This window comes from Chelonia mydas, chromosome 2, assembly GCF_015237465.2.
Source record: "Chelonia mydas isolate rCheMyd1 chromosome 2, rCheMyd1.pri.v2, whole genome shotgun sequence".
NCBI lineage: Eukaryota > Metazoa > Chordata > Testudines > Cheloniidae > Chelonia > Chelonia mydas.
In genome coordinates this window covers 71,956,196-71,970,075 of record NC_057850.1, presented here as the reverse complement: position 1 = coordinate 71,970,075, position 13,880 = coordinate 71,956,196, and the positions used below count along the sequence as shown (strand labels likewise).

At 43.2% G+C, this 13,880-nt stretch overlaps 1 protein-coding gene across 4 annotated transcripts in view; it reads right to left on the bottom strand.

Moving 5' to 3' along the window:
* PRKDC (protein kinase, DNA-activated, catalytic subunit) overlaps positions 1 to 13,880 on the bottom strand; it is a 165,401-nt gene that overhangs the window by 151,319 nt on the left and 202 nt on the right. For all 4 annotated transcript variants that reach the window (XM_037892647.2, XM_043539641.1, XM_037892649.2 and 1 more), the window contains exons 2-7: positions 4,872 to 4,948; positions 4,660 to 4,752; positions 3,356 to 3,430; positions 2,194 to 2,302; positions 702 to 814; positions 126 to 225 (exon numbers count right to left, since the gene is read on the bottom strand). In XM_037892647.2, coding sequence (XP_037748575.1) covers positions 126 to 225; positions 702 to 814; positions 2,194 to 2,302; positions 3,356 to 3,430; positions 4,660 to 4,752; positions 4,872 to 4,948 — 567 coding nt within the window. The remainder of the gene's footprint in view (positions 1 to 125; positions 226 to 701; positions 815 to 2,193; positions 2,303 to 3,355; positions 3,431 to 4,659; positions 4,753 to 4,871; positions 4,949 to 13,880) is intronic.

Genomic DNA, 13,880 nt, shown 5'->3' with positions numbered 1-13,880 from the left:
TTGCATGCATTCTTATCTATAAAAGAGTGAATCTTGAGACCAGATGAACAGATGCTCCATCAGGTGTACAACAGTCAAAATGTCTATATATATTAAAAATAAAAGAAAAATAAAAAGTACTGCACCTTCATCCATGGATTTAGTAAAGTTATACATAAGCGCAGTCAGTCCTTTCAAACACCCTGCTACTACTGGTAGTTTGGGCTCTCTTGTTGCTGAGGTCATCTGAAAATAAAAAAGTTTTAAAGAAAATATTATGCTTAAATTAGAAGAGTAAGATAGAAACAAACAAGTAAGGACCTTGGTAAGGCATAGCTGTGTTGTCAACCTTCTGAAACAAACAGTGCAATGAAGTTCTGCAGCTTAATAGAGTCTAAATAAGAAACTGGCCTCTAATGGAAATCACATCCTCTACCTAGGATACTATGGCTGATGATGATTATGCTCTTCCCTCTCCCCTCCCCACATTACTCAGCTAATGGCCACTAGGTCTCCTCTCCACCTGTAACCTACCCAAGACCCTGTAACCAGAGAAAACAAAAACTTGACAGCTATTAACAATAAAATTGTTCAAACTGTGTTTTATAATTATCTGGTTAAATGAAGTATCCGACAATCTTGGGATGAATGGTAATTCAACACCCACAACACCCACCAGAGAAAACTGATTGACAGAGTCCTACAAGAGGTTCCAATCATACCTGTGTTCTGAGCTCACCCAAGAAAGCTCGGAATAATTTCTCAGAATTGTCAACCATGTCACTAGGCTGGACTTCTCCCAATACTCCAAGGAGCTCATATAATTTTTCCAGTACTAAAAAATATCAATATATATGTCACTTACTTTGAGATCTCTGTGGCATATGATACAGTAGTTAGACACCATTATTATAAAGTCAGTGTGTTTGTCCACCCACCTATTTAGGCAGTTAAGACTAGTGGTATCTTGGCATGATGACTGGCAAACGAAAGAGTAAAACAATGCTTTAATACATACATATTCTTCCATGCTTGGATTTGAAATTAATCACCAGCTCATATAGTGAAGATTAATTTATTCAAGTTATTCAAACCACTAGTTTTAAATACTAAATTATAGGGCTCAATCCTATGAGGTGCCACACACCCTCAACTCAGACTGAAATCAATGGGATTTGAGAAAACAGGGTGCTCAGCACGTTGACATTCTAAGTCCCTAATCAAGGAGTTGAGTTCAGCAGTGAAAGTTTAAAAATGCAACATTAATATAAATATAGCCTAAGACTCCTGTCATGAGCTCTGTGTGGGCACACCCTCACTGATGTCCATGGAATGTTGCTAACATGGAGCTGGACCATACAAGGTCAGAGCTCATTGCAGGATCAGGGCCTCAGGAAGCAGAAAACCCATACCTAGCTCTACCATATGTGACAGTCAATATTTCTGAGGACACTTACTTATTCTAGAGGAGATGATGATGATGATGATGATATTGCTTTATTGGTCTTACAAAAGCATATTGACAGCTGACCAGTATTTAGAGCCAGTATACTAAATAGTAACATTTCATGATTTCCCTATTCACTAACGTCAAATGCATTTATACATAATTTCCCAACTCCCAACAGAGCAGTCTTACTACTAGTATGTAACTTACATTTATTCATTAAAGACTATTTTTGAAGTTTTGTTTTTATTTTAAGTCCTAGCTTCTCCTATTTTACCCACATTACTGTTGGAAAAAATCCATCAAGATATTAATACAGTAGAACCTTAGAGTTATGAACACCTTGGGAATGGAAGTTGGTTGTAACTCTGAACAAAACGTTATGGCTGTTCTTTCAAAAGTTTACAACTGAACATTGACTTAATACAGCTTTGAAACTCTACTATGCAGAAGAAAATTTCTGCTCTTAACCATCTGAATTTAAATGAAACAAGCACAGAAACGGTTTCCTTACTTTGTCAAAAGAAAATTTAAACTTTCCCTTTATTTTTTTTTTAAATAGTTTATGTTTAATACAGTACTTTACTGTATTTGCTTTTGGGGTAGGGGGTCTCTACTGTTGCCCGATTGTGTACTTCCGGTTCCAAATGACATGGGCGGTTGACCAGTCAGTTTGTAACTCTGGTGGTCATAACTCTGAGGTTCTACTATACTAAAAGATAATAAATAAAATAAGTAATAATGTTGCTAGAAAAGCTAAGGCTCACCTGTGTCAGACACTTTACTTCTTGCAGCAAGTTCCCCATAAAATTTGTTAAAGATCTCTCCAACTTTCAATTCTTCCATCAGAAAGGAAGACCGTAAATTTTGAAGCAACTGGAAATATATACAAGATACCCACAAATGAGGAAAAACAATTATTTTATTTTTTTCCACTTGGACCCAGGTAAATAAGGCCCCCAAGTCAGAAAGATACTTAAGTACATACCTAACTTTAAGCACAAGTAGTCCCACTGGTTTAGCGGGTTAAGTTAAAGATGATTGATACGTATTCTGATCGTATAAGATGTAGGTAAAGACAAGCTACCATTTCTATATAATAAATATTGGTTTTGTTGTGTTTTCCTCATGCAAATTGTGTGCTCATCCTATTGTATATGTAGTTCACCTATTTTTCTACTTCCTATGTTCCTTGTACATATTTTGGCTGTAATTTTAGGTCAAAAGGGCACCATCAATTTAAAAAATGAGTTATAATTAGTTTTAGGATATGACACCTGTTAATGTCTGCAGTTTCATAAGCATGTTTACTTAGTTTTAAAGTGTTTCTCTCCCTGTTGCTGTAAGGCCCACTCAAACCACAGAAGAATTAACTTCAAAAGGACTACTTCCATATGTAAAGTTAAGCACACGCATAAGTGTTTGCAGAATCAGGGCATAATGCACTACACAGGAAAAACAGTAAAAATTATTATATACAAAATGTTATCATATGCACTAAGAAAACTAAAAAAAAAAATATAAAACAAGTTTGCCCCTCAAATATGTTTCAGCTGTATTATCCTAGTTGTTATCTGTAACAGATTAATATTTTCAAACAGAAGTGTGATTTTTAAATTGACAGTGTTGCTTTAAAGAACAGCACTTAAATTGGGAATAAAGATGCACTCTGTGATCGCCCTCAAAATCCAAGATGTCTTCCAACACAAATTAAGGGATGGCACCTTTAATAAAGCAATTTGGTCAAAGGAGATTAGGACTGATTTGTGGGCAGAGAAATACCTTTTTAATATCCCTCCTACATAATTAAACCACCAAACCTCCCTTGTTATGGTAGATTTTTGAGTTTGCCACATTCAACAGCAGCCATGGTATAACTCAAAAGTCTCTAGGCTTAGAAATAATGAAGAACTATAAAGTATGTTTTACCTTAATGAGAAGCTCCAGGGCTGGGATTTTACATTTTGCAGCCTTTTCTTTTGTGTAAACGCTAATACAAGTTAGCTAGGTTGGAAAAAAATAGACCATAATAATCATTAACAGGACGGAAGATTTAAAAATATTTAAATAATTTAAGATATTTCTTTAAAATACTTTTCCCCAATGATTTTAGGTATTTTACAACATTTACAATGTACAAAACCCAAGAATCAAAATACACAACTTCTTATACAAAGCCAATGCAGACTAGAATAAATATTCACCCATAAAATAGCAACACTAACCCATCACATGACTACCTTATATCCCTCAACCAAACCCAAAAGAAAAGACTGGTTTTGCAGTGTGTCCTAAAAATGAGCAAATCCAAGTTTCGGTAAATCTAGACTGAAGCAAGTTCTAGAATAAAAGGACCCCATGCAGCAAATCTGCCACTAGCCCCCTTTCCTTTTAAGCAGGGGGCTATTACCACGAGCTCAAAAAGTACAGTGGCACAAATATCTCCAGTTAAATTGATACTACTGAGCAGTTTAGACTCTTAGAGTGGTCTACACTGCAATTAGACATCCGCCGCTGGCCTGTGCCAGTTGACTTGGACTCGCGGGACTCAGGCTAAGGTGCTGTTTAATTGTGTTGTAGACATTCCGGCTTGGGCTGCAGCCCAAGCCCTGGGACCCTTCCACCTCACAGGGTCCTAAGTGTCTACACTGCTATTAAACAGCCCTTAGTCTGAGGCCCACAAGCCCAAGTCAGCTAGCATGGACCGGCCATGGGTTTTTAACTGCACTGTAGACATACTCTAAGGGACACATTTTCAGAAATAATGAGCACCCATAGTACCCAGGTACACAACTCCTCTGAAAAAACAGGCCTTAAAAAAGTCACTTCAAAGGTTACAAACTGGAGCAGAAGGATTCAAAATATTTAAATCAAATATTTCACTGGTACAACATTACAAAAAAAACCCCAAACCCAGCAACTACCATTTTTTGAGAGAGAGAAAAATATATGCTAACCCTGCTGGCTCCAAGATACTTGAACAAATACTACCACAGTATACTAACACTTTTAATGACACCAGTGCATTAATATGTAAACCAAAATTGCTCTTCTGTTTTAGCTCTATTAGAAACATGGGGGGAGGGGTATGAATTGAATAAAGGAAAGCCATGAACCTGATATTAGTCATATTTTTATATATCTTTCAAGCTTTCGTGTTTAAATTAAAAACACTGAAGAACTGTTAAAAGTATTTGACAGAGATTTTTAAAAATAAGTTTTCCTTCACTTACCTTAATATCATGAGCATAAGGATGAACATGCTGACCAATCTTTTCCAGAAAGGCACAGAGAAATTTTAAAGCTTCTTCCCTGCACTCTCGAAACTGAAAAAACAAGTTCCTTTTTAGAAATGAAAGCCTGTATGCTCTCACTTAGCAATGAAAAATATTGCAACAGTTCTTTTAAAAAAAAAAAAAAATCACAACTAAGTTTATCAACTTACTTCCTCAATCCTGAGAGACTTGCGGACAAACACAAGTAATCCATTATCTTTGGAAAATACCAGTGAAGTTTGCAATGCTGTAGGAAGAACAAGAAAAGCATCAAACTATTTGCTTTGTTATTTACACTGTTTCCAAACAAGTGGCTCCTAGAACCTGATTATTTAGCTAATATTGGACATTATTCAGGATGTCCACTTTTAAAGAACGTCCTTGTGCCAAAATGCAACTAATTATTTTCAGTGCTAAATAAGGACATGATTTTGCAGTCCTTACATTAGTATTCCCACTGAAGCCAAAAGGGCCAGTCACATGAATTAGGGCTGCAAGATTGAACCCTAAATTCTGTTTGTAAAATGTTCAGTTCACATATGCTCAAACCTCATGTTCAGTCCAACTCTGCTTGGTACAGAACCAGGGATGAGAGAAAGGTGGCTTTACACCACCTTTGTACCTTCCAATCCTGGGGCCAAAACCAGTACAGCAACATCAGGTCTGCAATGACCCCAAAGGGTAACCTGTCAATTATGTTTTAATCAATGAGTATGAGGAGTGGTCATCCTGGACTAAGACATAATCTATATTAACATTTGAAGCCGTGTTAACTCCTATCCGGAGAGATGTTTAAATAAACTTCTTGCCAAAAAGGTGCTAACCTGATTTCAAAAACCAGAGTAGACAGGACCAAAAAGGTCATGTCAGCAAGTCTTGATTATCATCTAGTAAAACTATGAGGAGTCTAGACAGGAACATAGTATTTTACATGTCAGATCAAACCAGTGGTCCATCAAAGTCCACTATCCCACTTCTAATGGTGGACAACACCCAATGCTTCAGAAAAACATTAAACCTCTTCCACAGTCAAGTGTTATTAATCCTAAAATTATTCTGCCCTTTTAAAACTCCAGATACAGAATTTAATCCCATAGTCCCTTGTGGCAGTGAATTCCACACAATAGTTACATGCTGCGTGAAATAGTATTTCCTTTCATTTCTTCTAAATACACCTGCCACTAATGAATCTCTTGAAGAACTTCTTATAGTTCAAAAGTTTGTCTCTTGCACCAACAGAAGTTGGTCCAATAAAAGCCATTACCTCACCCACTTTCTGTGTGTCGTATTCTGGCTACAACAATGTGTCTCGTATATGACTACAACAACACTGCAAACAACTAATTAATTTGTTTCACTTCTAAAACTAACAGCTGTTATTTAAAAAAAACAGCAATTAGATAAATCAGACTGCTTAAAACTTCCTCTTAACAGTTCAGGAGGTAACAAATATGATCCTCAGTTAAGAGTAGAGTGAACTGAGAAGCATGAATACACAGCAGAGGAAGTGAAGCTGTAAGTTTCCAACACCTACAGCAACACTGCCAGTTGTAGATGTGGCAGTTGGGGCACAATTTTAGGGCCAGATTCTGCCATCCTGACTCATGAGTAGTACTTTTCTCCATGGGTACTGTCAGTGAACCCAAACTGCCACATAAGGTATTCCACAATGTAAGAGTGACAGGAGTTTGCCTTTTTAAGTGAGTCTCAGCACAACTTATATGTAACAGATCTGATACTTTTTGTTATCTACACTCCTAATCCCTGTCTTAATAAGGCGGCACTTTTCTGGTCCCTAGTGCACTGATGCTGCCAGCCTTTTATTCCACTGCTCCAGAGAGCGGCAGCATGCTCACAGTTGAATGGAAAATGTCAGGAACTACTGCCCTGATTTCCACTGCTTTACACCTTGTGTATTCATTTACACCTGTGCAAAGAAAGTACAAAGTGAACGATGAAATGTTATGAACTCAGAATGGCAGCATTCTATACCCATTTTGCACCAATGTAAATGATTACACAAGGTGCAAAACAGTGGAGAATCAGGTTCCACTGAAGTGTCATCGCTGAACTTTAAACACAGGAACATAGCACAAAGAACAACAAGGGACCTCCTGGGTCATCGAGTCCAGTCGTCTGCTTTTGCAGGCAACGCCCTCATATAATCACATTCACAAACATAGCAAGCTCCATCTTAAACTAGTTAGGTTGTTTGCCCTCGCCATTCTTATTGGGAGGCTATCCCAAAAATCTTACTCCCCTAATGGTTAGAAACCTTCTTCTAACTTCCACCCTAAACTTATTCATAGCCAGTGTATCCCCATTTGTTGTTTTGCACACACTGTCCTTTAGCTTAGGTAGCTCTTCTCCCACCCTTGCGTTAACCCCTACACACTGTATTCATAGAGAGCAAGCGAATTCCCACTTAGACTTTGTTTTGATAGGCTTGAGAGAGCTTGGCTTGTTTGTCTCCTCTCCTAAAACAGTTCTCCATTTACCTAACCCAACTAGTAGCTCATCTCTACATCTGTTCCAGTTTAAATTCATCTTCACTGAACATGGGTGACCAGAATTGTACATGATATTCCAGATGAGGTCTTACAGTGCCTTGTTTGATGGTATTAATAGTTCTCCAGCTCTACTGGAAATGCCTCACCTGATATATCTCAGGATCCAAACAGCCTTTTTCACAGCCATATTACATTAGTCATCCCATGATCAACTTACACCCCAGGTCTTTATCCTCCTCTGTCATTTCCAACTGATGAGCCACCAAGTTAGAGAAAAAATTCCTGTCCTCTAGGCTATCCTATTCTTCTCATATAATATTCCAATTCTCCTTTGCATTGACAATGCCTCCTGACTTGTCATCAGCAAATTTCATTTGTACACTACTACTTTTTGTGCCATGGTCATTAATGAAAATATTAAATAAAATCAGTCCTAAGACAGACCCTTGAGGAACGCCACTAGTAACCTTCCTCCATCCCATAGTTCTCCTTTCAACACAACAAGCTGCTGTTTCTCCTTTAGCCACTCCTTATGCATTTTACAGTTCCTGTACTAATCACCATTTTCCCCAACTTCACTAATAATTTCCCATGTTGTATCATGTCAAATGCTTTAACGAAGCCTAGATAGATTAGGTCTACCGCATTTCCCTCATCCGAAACAATCAGTTATCAGTTTAAAGTTGATATTCCAAGCAGATGAATGGTGTTCATCCCTCTGAGTCAGTTTCAAGCTGTCTGCATACTCAGGCAGACATCACCGCTTTGATTACACTTGGCTTACTTTTGGAAGGTTACCTCCCTAGCCATAAGAATTAGAAACTTACTTTTTAAAAATGAAATTTTAGAGAGTTTGGAGACTCTAAATGTATGATGCAAGCCACAAATATATCATGCGGGCTAGACTCTGACATCTGTGATCTAAACCTTTACTGTGGATGAAATCATCCACTTACACAGCTTTCACTGCCATCTTTCCTGATGATTTGCTAGTCTCTCTCTCCAATCCTGTCTTCGTTTACCCAATCCCACGTTTCATGCTGTCTCTCTTACCGCTCCTCAGCACATCATCAACTTCAGGAGTTTCATTCACATTGAGTTTATCTTTTCTACCCAAGTCTCTCCATTCTCACTCACTGTTAACATCACCATCCTCCATGTCACTCAGACTTGTAACCTGGGTGCCACCTTTAACTCCTCCCTTTATCTTGTTCCAAATATCCAGACTATGACCAAATCCTGCTATTTATTCTTTCATAACATCTCACAGATATAGTCTTTACTTCCTGCCCACACAGCTATAAGTTTCATTCAAGATTTATACTCTCCCACCCTCACTATGAACATTTCTTCCTTTCTAGCTCCCCTCCATGTACAAAATGCATCTCCCAGAGCTAGGACTGGGGCTCAATACGGTAGGGCTCTCAAGGTTAGGGTTATGGTCCATGAGATATTGTTATGATTCAGTGAAAGAAGTCTTTTCATATTAGAATTAGGGTTCACTTGGGTAGAGATCTCTGATGTGGTGTTAGGGTTCAACAGGGTAAGGAATTGCAGGCTACGGTTAGCATACAATAAGCTATGGTTTCCTGGTCCAGGTTTAGGGTATAATAGGACAGAGGTCCCCAGGCTAGGTTCAATAGGGTAGAGCTCAACAAAGTAGGGTTAATGTTCAGTAGGCTAGAACTACTGGGACTAGGGTTAGGGTTCAATGGGCTAGAGCAGTGATTCTGCATGTACCCCTTGGGGTATGCAGAGGTCTTCCAGGGGGTACATCAACTCATCTAGATATTTGCCTAGTTTTACAACAGGCTACATAAAAAGCAATAGCAAAGTGATTACAAACCAAAATTTCATATAATGACTTGTTTATACTGCTCTATGTACACTATACACAGAAATGTAAGTACAATATTTATACTCCAATTGATTTTATAATTATATGGTGAAAATGAGAAAGTAAGCAATTTTTCAGTAATATTTTTATGTCTGGTTTTGTAAGCAAGTAGTTTTTAAAGTGAGGGGTAATTTGGGGGTACACAAATCAGAGTCCTGAAAGGGGTACAGTAGTCTGGAAAGATTGAGAGCCACTGGGCTAGAGCTCCCCAAACTAGGGTTAGGGTTCAATAGGCCAGAGCTAGAGTTAGGGTTCAGTAGACTAGAGCTCCCTGAGCTAGAGTTATGGTTACCATGGGTAAGAATAGACCTCACTGGGCTAATTTTAGGCCTTTGGACAGTAGTACTCCACAGGCAAGAGTCCATTAGGCTACGTGCACTAGGATTAGGCCTGGGACTGGTAGGGCTCCCCATGTCTGGGTTACAAAGGGTAGGGCACCATGGGGTCAGGTTATGCCAGGAACCAGTAAGAGTCCCTGCGCTGGGATTAGGGTTATCAAAGGTATGTCTCCCTATGGTCAGATTGCCCTTGGAAGAGTAGGACAACCAGAGTAGGGTTAGGTTTAGTAAGTGTAGGCATCTTCAGGCTCAGGTGAGGGTTACCAATGGTAGTGGTCCCCAGGCTACGTTAAGGGCTAGGGCCAGTATGGCACCAGTTGCTAGGGTTAGGCTCAGGGATGGTAGGGCTCCCTGTGTGAAGGTTAGACCTGGGGCCCACAGGGCTCCCTGGGGCAGGGCTAGGCCTGGGGCAGGTAGAGCTACCCTTGCTACCGTGAGGGTTACAAAGGGTAGGGTCTCTCCAAACTAGGATTAGGGTTACTAACAGTAGGGCTCTCCAGGCGAGAGGTAGGCCTGATGTCAGGAGGGATCCCCAGGCTAGGGTAGGGCTCCCAGGGCTAACGTCAGGCATACTACAGGGAGGACTCCCCAGACTAAGATTAAGGTTTCTAAGGATAGACCTCTCCAAGCTAGTTTTATGCCTTTGATTAGTAGGGCTCCCTGGGTTAGGGTTAGGCCTGTGGCCCAGAGGCCTCCCAAAGCTAGAGTTAGGCAGGTAGGATTCCACAGACTAGGGGTAGGCCTTCAGCTGGTAGGACTTCCTGGACTACGGTTAGGTTTACCAAGGACAGAACTTCCTGGGGGCTGGTTAGGCCTGGGACCAGTAGGAGTCCATAGGCTGAAGTTGCCAAGAGCATGGCTCCCTGTAGTCAGGAAGGCCTGGGCAACGTATGACTCCCCAGGTAGGGTAAGGCCCCTCTGGCCTAGTGTTAGGCCTGTGGCTGGTAGGGATCCCAAGGTTAGGGTTACGGTTACTACAGATAGAGCTCCCTGGACTAGGGTTAGATTTGATACTGGTAGGGCTCTCTGCGTAAGGGTAGTCCTGGATCTTGCAAGGCTCCTCAGGCTAAGGTCAGGCCTGGGGCTGGTAGGGCTGGCTGAGTTAGGGTTAGGATTACCAAGGATAGGGCTTCTTGGGGCCAGGTTAGGGTTGGAGTCAGTAGAACTCCCTGGTACCAAGGACATGGCTCCCTGTGGTCAGGTAGACCTGGGTACAGTAGGACTCCCCCAGGTAGGGTTTGTGTTAGTAACAGTAGGATTTGTCAGATTAGGGTTATGCCTGCTGTTAGTAGGATTCCCCAAGTTAGTATCAGGGTTACTAAGGATAGGCATCCCCGGGGCTAGGGTTAGGCTTTGGGGTTGGTAGGCCTCCCCGGGGCTAGAGTTTCAAAGAGTAGGCATCTTCCGGGCTAGCTTTAGGCCTGGAGTCAGTAGGGCTCCTTAGGCTAGCTTTAGGCCTGGGATCAGTGTAGCTCCCTGAGCTAGGGTAAGAGTTACCCCAGGTTAGGGTTAGGCCCGTACCTTGTAGAGCTCCCAAGCTAAGATTAGAGTTGCTAAGGGTAAGGCTCCCCTGTCTAGGGTTCAGGTTGCTACTGGGAAAGGTCCCCCGGTGAGGGTTAGGCCTGGGACTGCTGGGCTCCCCCATACTAGGACTAGGTTTACAAAGCATAGGGCTCCAAGGGCTAGGGTTGGGCCTGGGTCTCTGTGGGAAGAGAAAGGGTAACTAAGGGTAGTTCTCACCAAGATAGGTTTAGACTCCCCATATTAGGAGTAGAGTTTCTAAGGGTCAGGCTCTTTGGGTGAGGGTTAGATCTGGGGTCAGCAGGATTCTTGGAGTAGGGTTAGGGGTACCAAGGATATGGCTCCCTGTGGTCAAGTAGGCCTAAGGATGGTAGGATGTCCCAGCTAGAGTTTGTGTTAGTAAGGCCAGACATTGTTGGATTAAGGCCTCCCTAGGCTAGTGTCATGGTTACTAAGGGTAGGGCTTCCCAGACTGGGGTGAGGGTTCATGGGGTAGGCTTCTCTGGGCTACGTTTTGGCCTGGGGCCAGTAGGGCTCCTTGAGCTAAGGGTAGGGTTACTAAGGGTATGTTCCTCTGAGCTAGGTTTAGGCCTGGGGTCAGTAGGCATTCCTGGATCTTGAAAGGCTCTTCAGGTTAGGGTTCCCAAGTACAGGGCTATACTGTCAAGTTCATGGGGATGGTAGGGCTCCCCAGGCTAGGGTTAGGCCTGAGGCTGGAAAGCTCAGCAGGCTAGGGTTACAGTTACCAAAGGTAGGGCTCTCTGGGATCAGGTTAGGCCTGGAGACGTTAATACTCCCCACGTACACTTTGCATTAGTAAGGGTAAGCATCCCCAGGCTAGGAATAGACCTTGGACCAGTAGGCTTCCCTGGTCTAGGGACAGGATTACAAAGGATGCGCGTCCCCAGGATAGATTTCGATCTTTAGGCTAGTATAGCTCATTAGAGTATACCTCCCGGAACTAGGGTTAGAGTTTAAAAAAGCAGAGATACCCGAGATCACATTTGGGTTCAAAGGGCTATGGCTCCCTGGGCTAGTATTAGGGTTAAGGCTCCCCAGCTAGGGATAGGCTGGAGCTACAAAGGCTCCCTGTCTAGAGTTAGGGCTCAATAGACTAGGGCTCCCCAGGTTAGGGTTAGGGTTCAATAGAGTACAGCTCTCAGGATTAGGGTTCAATAGAGCAGCGCTCCCAAAGCTAGAGCTCCCCAGACTAGGGTTAGAGTTCAATACCTAGAGCTCCTGGGACCAGGGTTAGGCTTCAGCAGAGTATGCTTCCTGGATTAGAGTTACTGTTTAATAGGGTAGAGATCCCTGAGATTGTGTTAGAGCTCAATAGGCTACGGCTCTCCCGGTTAGGGTTCAATAGGCTAGAGTTCCTCAGGTTATAGGATTAGGGTTCAATAGCACAGGGCTCTCCAGGCTAGAGTTAAGGTTCAGTAGACTAGGGTTCCATAGGCTAGACTGCAGATTCAATAGGCTAGGGCTTCCCAGGATAGGGCTAGGGCTGGGATTGCAAGGGCTCCCCAGGATACAGTTGGGGTTCAAAAGGGTAGAGCTCCCTGGGATAAAAATAGGTTTCAACAGGCTAGGGCTCCCTGAGCTACTGTTTAAAAGGTTAGGGCTCCCAGCACTAGAGTTAAGGGTTATTAGGGCAGGGCTGCAAGCATCCACCAAAAAACTGCTAGAGTTCAATAGGGTACAGGGTCTCCAAGCTAAGATTACTGTTCAAAAAGATAGAGCTCCTTGATCTAGGATTAAATAGCATAGAGCTCTTGGGGCTAGGGTTTAATAGGATAGGAGCCCCCAACCCAGTAAGGTGGGGCTCTCCAGGCTATGGTTAGCATTCCACAGGGTAGGGCTTCCCTCCCGGACTAGGGTTAGAATGGTGGCTGGTAGGGCTGCACAGAATAGTTTTAAATAGTCTTATACAGAATATTGTCATGACAAGGACATCAAGTTTTATAAAAAAACAAAAATCACAGAGCTATCTAAAGCTAGTCAATGACTTCTGAGTGGTCAGTGTTCAGTTTGCAAAGACCGGGGAGCTCAAGAGGAAAAGAACAACCGTGCAGCATGCTCCACAGCACCAAATGCATAGTGAGCTGCAATGGATGCCCCAGGCATGGTCAGCCTTGGCACAGCAAACCAACCACACCTGAACCTGCTCAGCTGGCTCCTGAGGCGGCATGGTAACCCAAAACCCTCACCAACTGGCCTGGTGATGGGGGAGTTCCTGGTACCCACAGCGCAGCAGCTCGCTCGCATTCCGCGTCCCTCCCTCACAACCGTGAGCTGATGCTGGCGGAGCAGCTGGGTGCAGAGCATGCAGCACTGTGCAGTCAGGACCGAAAAGCTCGTCTCTCTCCCCCACAAAAATTATCACTCCTCACCCACCGAGTCTCTCCAGGTTTGTAAAAAGAAAAGGAGTACTTGTGGCACCTTAGAGACTAACCAATTTATTTGAGCATGAGCTTTCCTGAGCTACAGCTCACTTCGGGCAGGGCTCCCTGGGGGCTACTGAGAGCGGAAGGTCAGGTTTGGGGCGGCAGGCGCCCTGGAGAGCGTTTCGCAGGCTAACTGGGCGAGGACGACGAGGATTGAGGAAGGGGTTCCCTGCCCCCATGCACAGGCCGGGACCCATTGCTCCGGTGCACAGGGCACCCCAAAACCCCTCTGCAGGGTCCTACTGAGTTAGGACGGGCACAGGCCACGCCAGCCACGGGCACAGTGACCAAGGAACGAGAGGGGCTCACTGCCATGACCCCCCCTTCCCCAAGGGGGCCAGCCATGGGCGGGGTTCCCCTGTCCCCGCCGGCCGGGCGCCTGACAGCCCTTCCCAGGCACAGGCTGAGCGCGCCCCACCCCAGCGCGCCCAGGCAGCGGGGCTGCACCGCCCGCGGGCCTGCTCGTTAC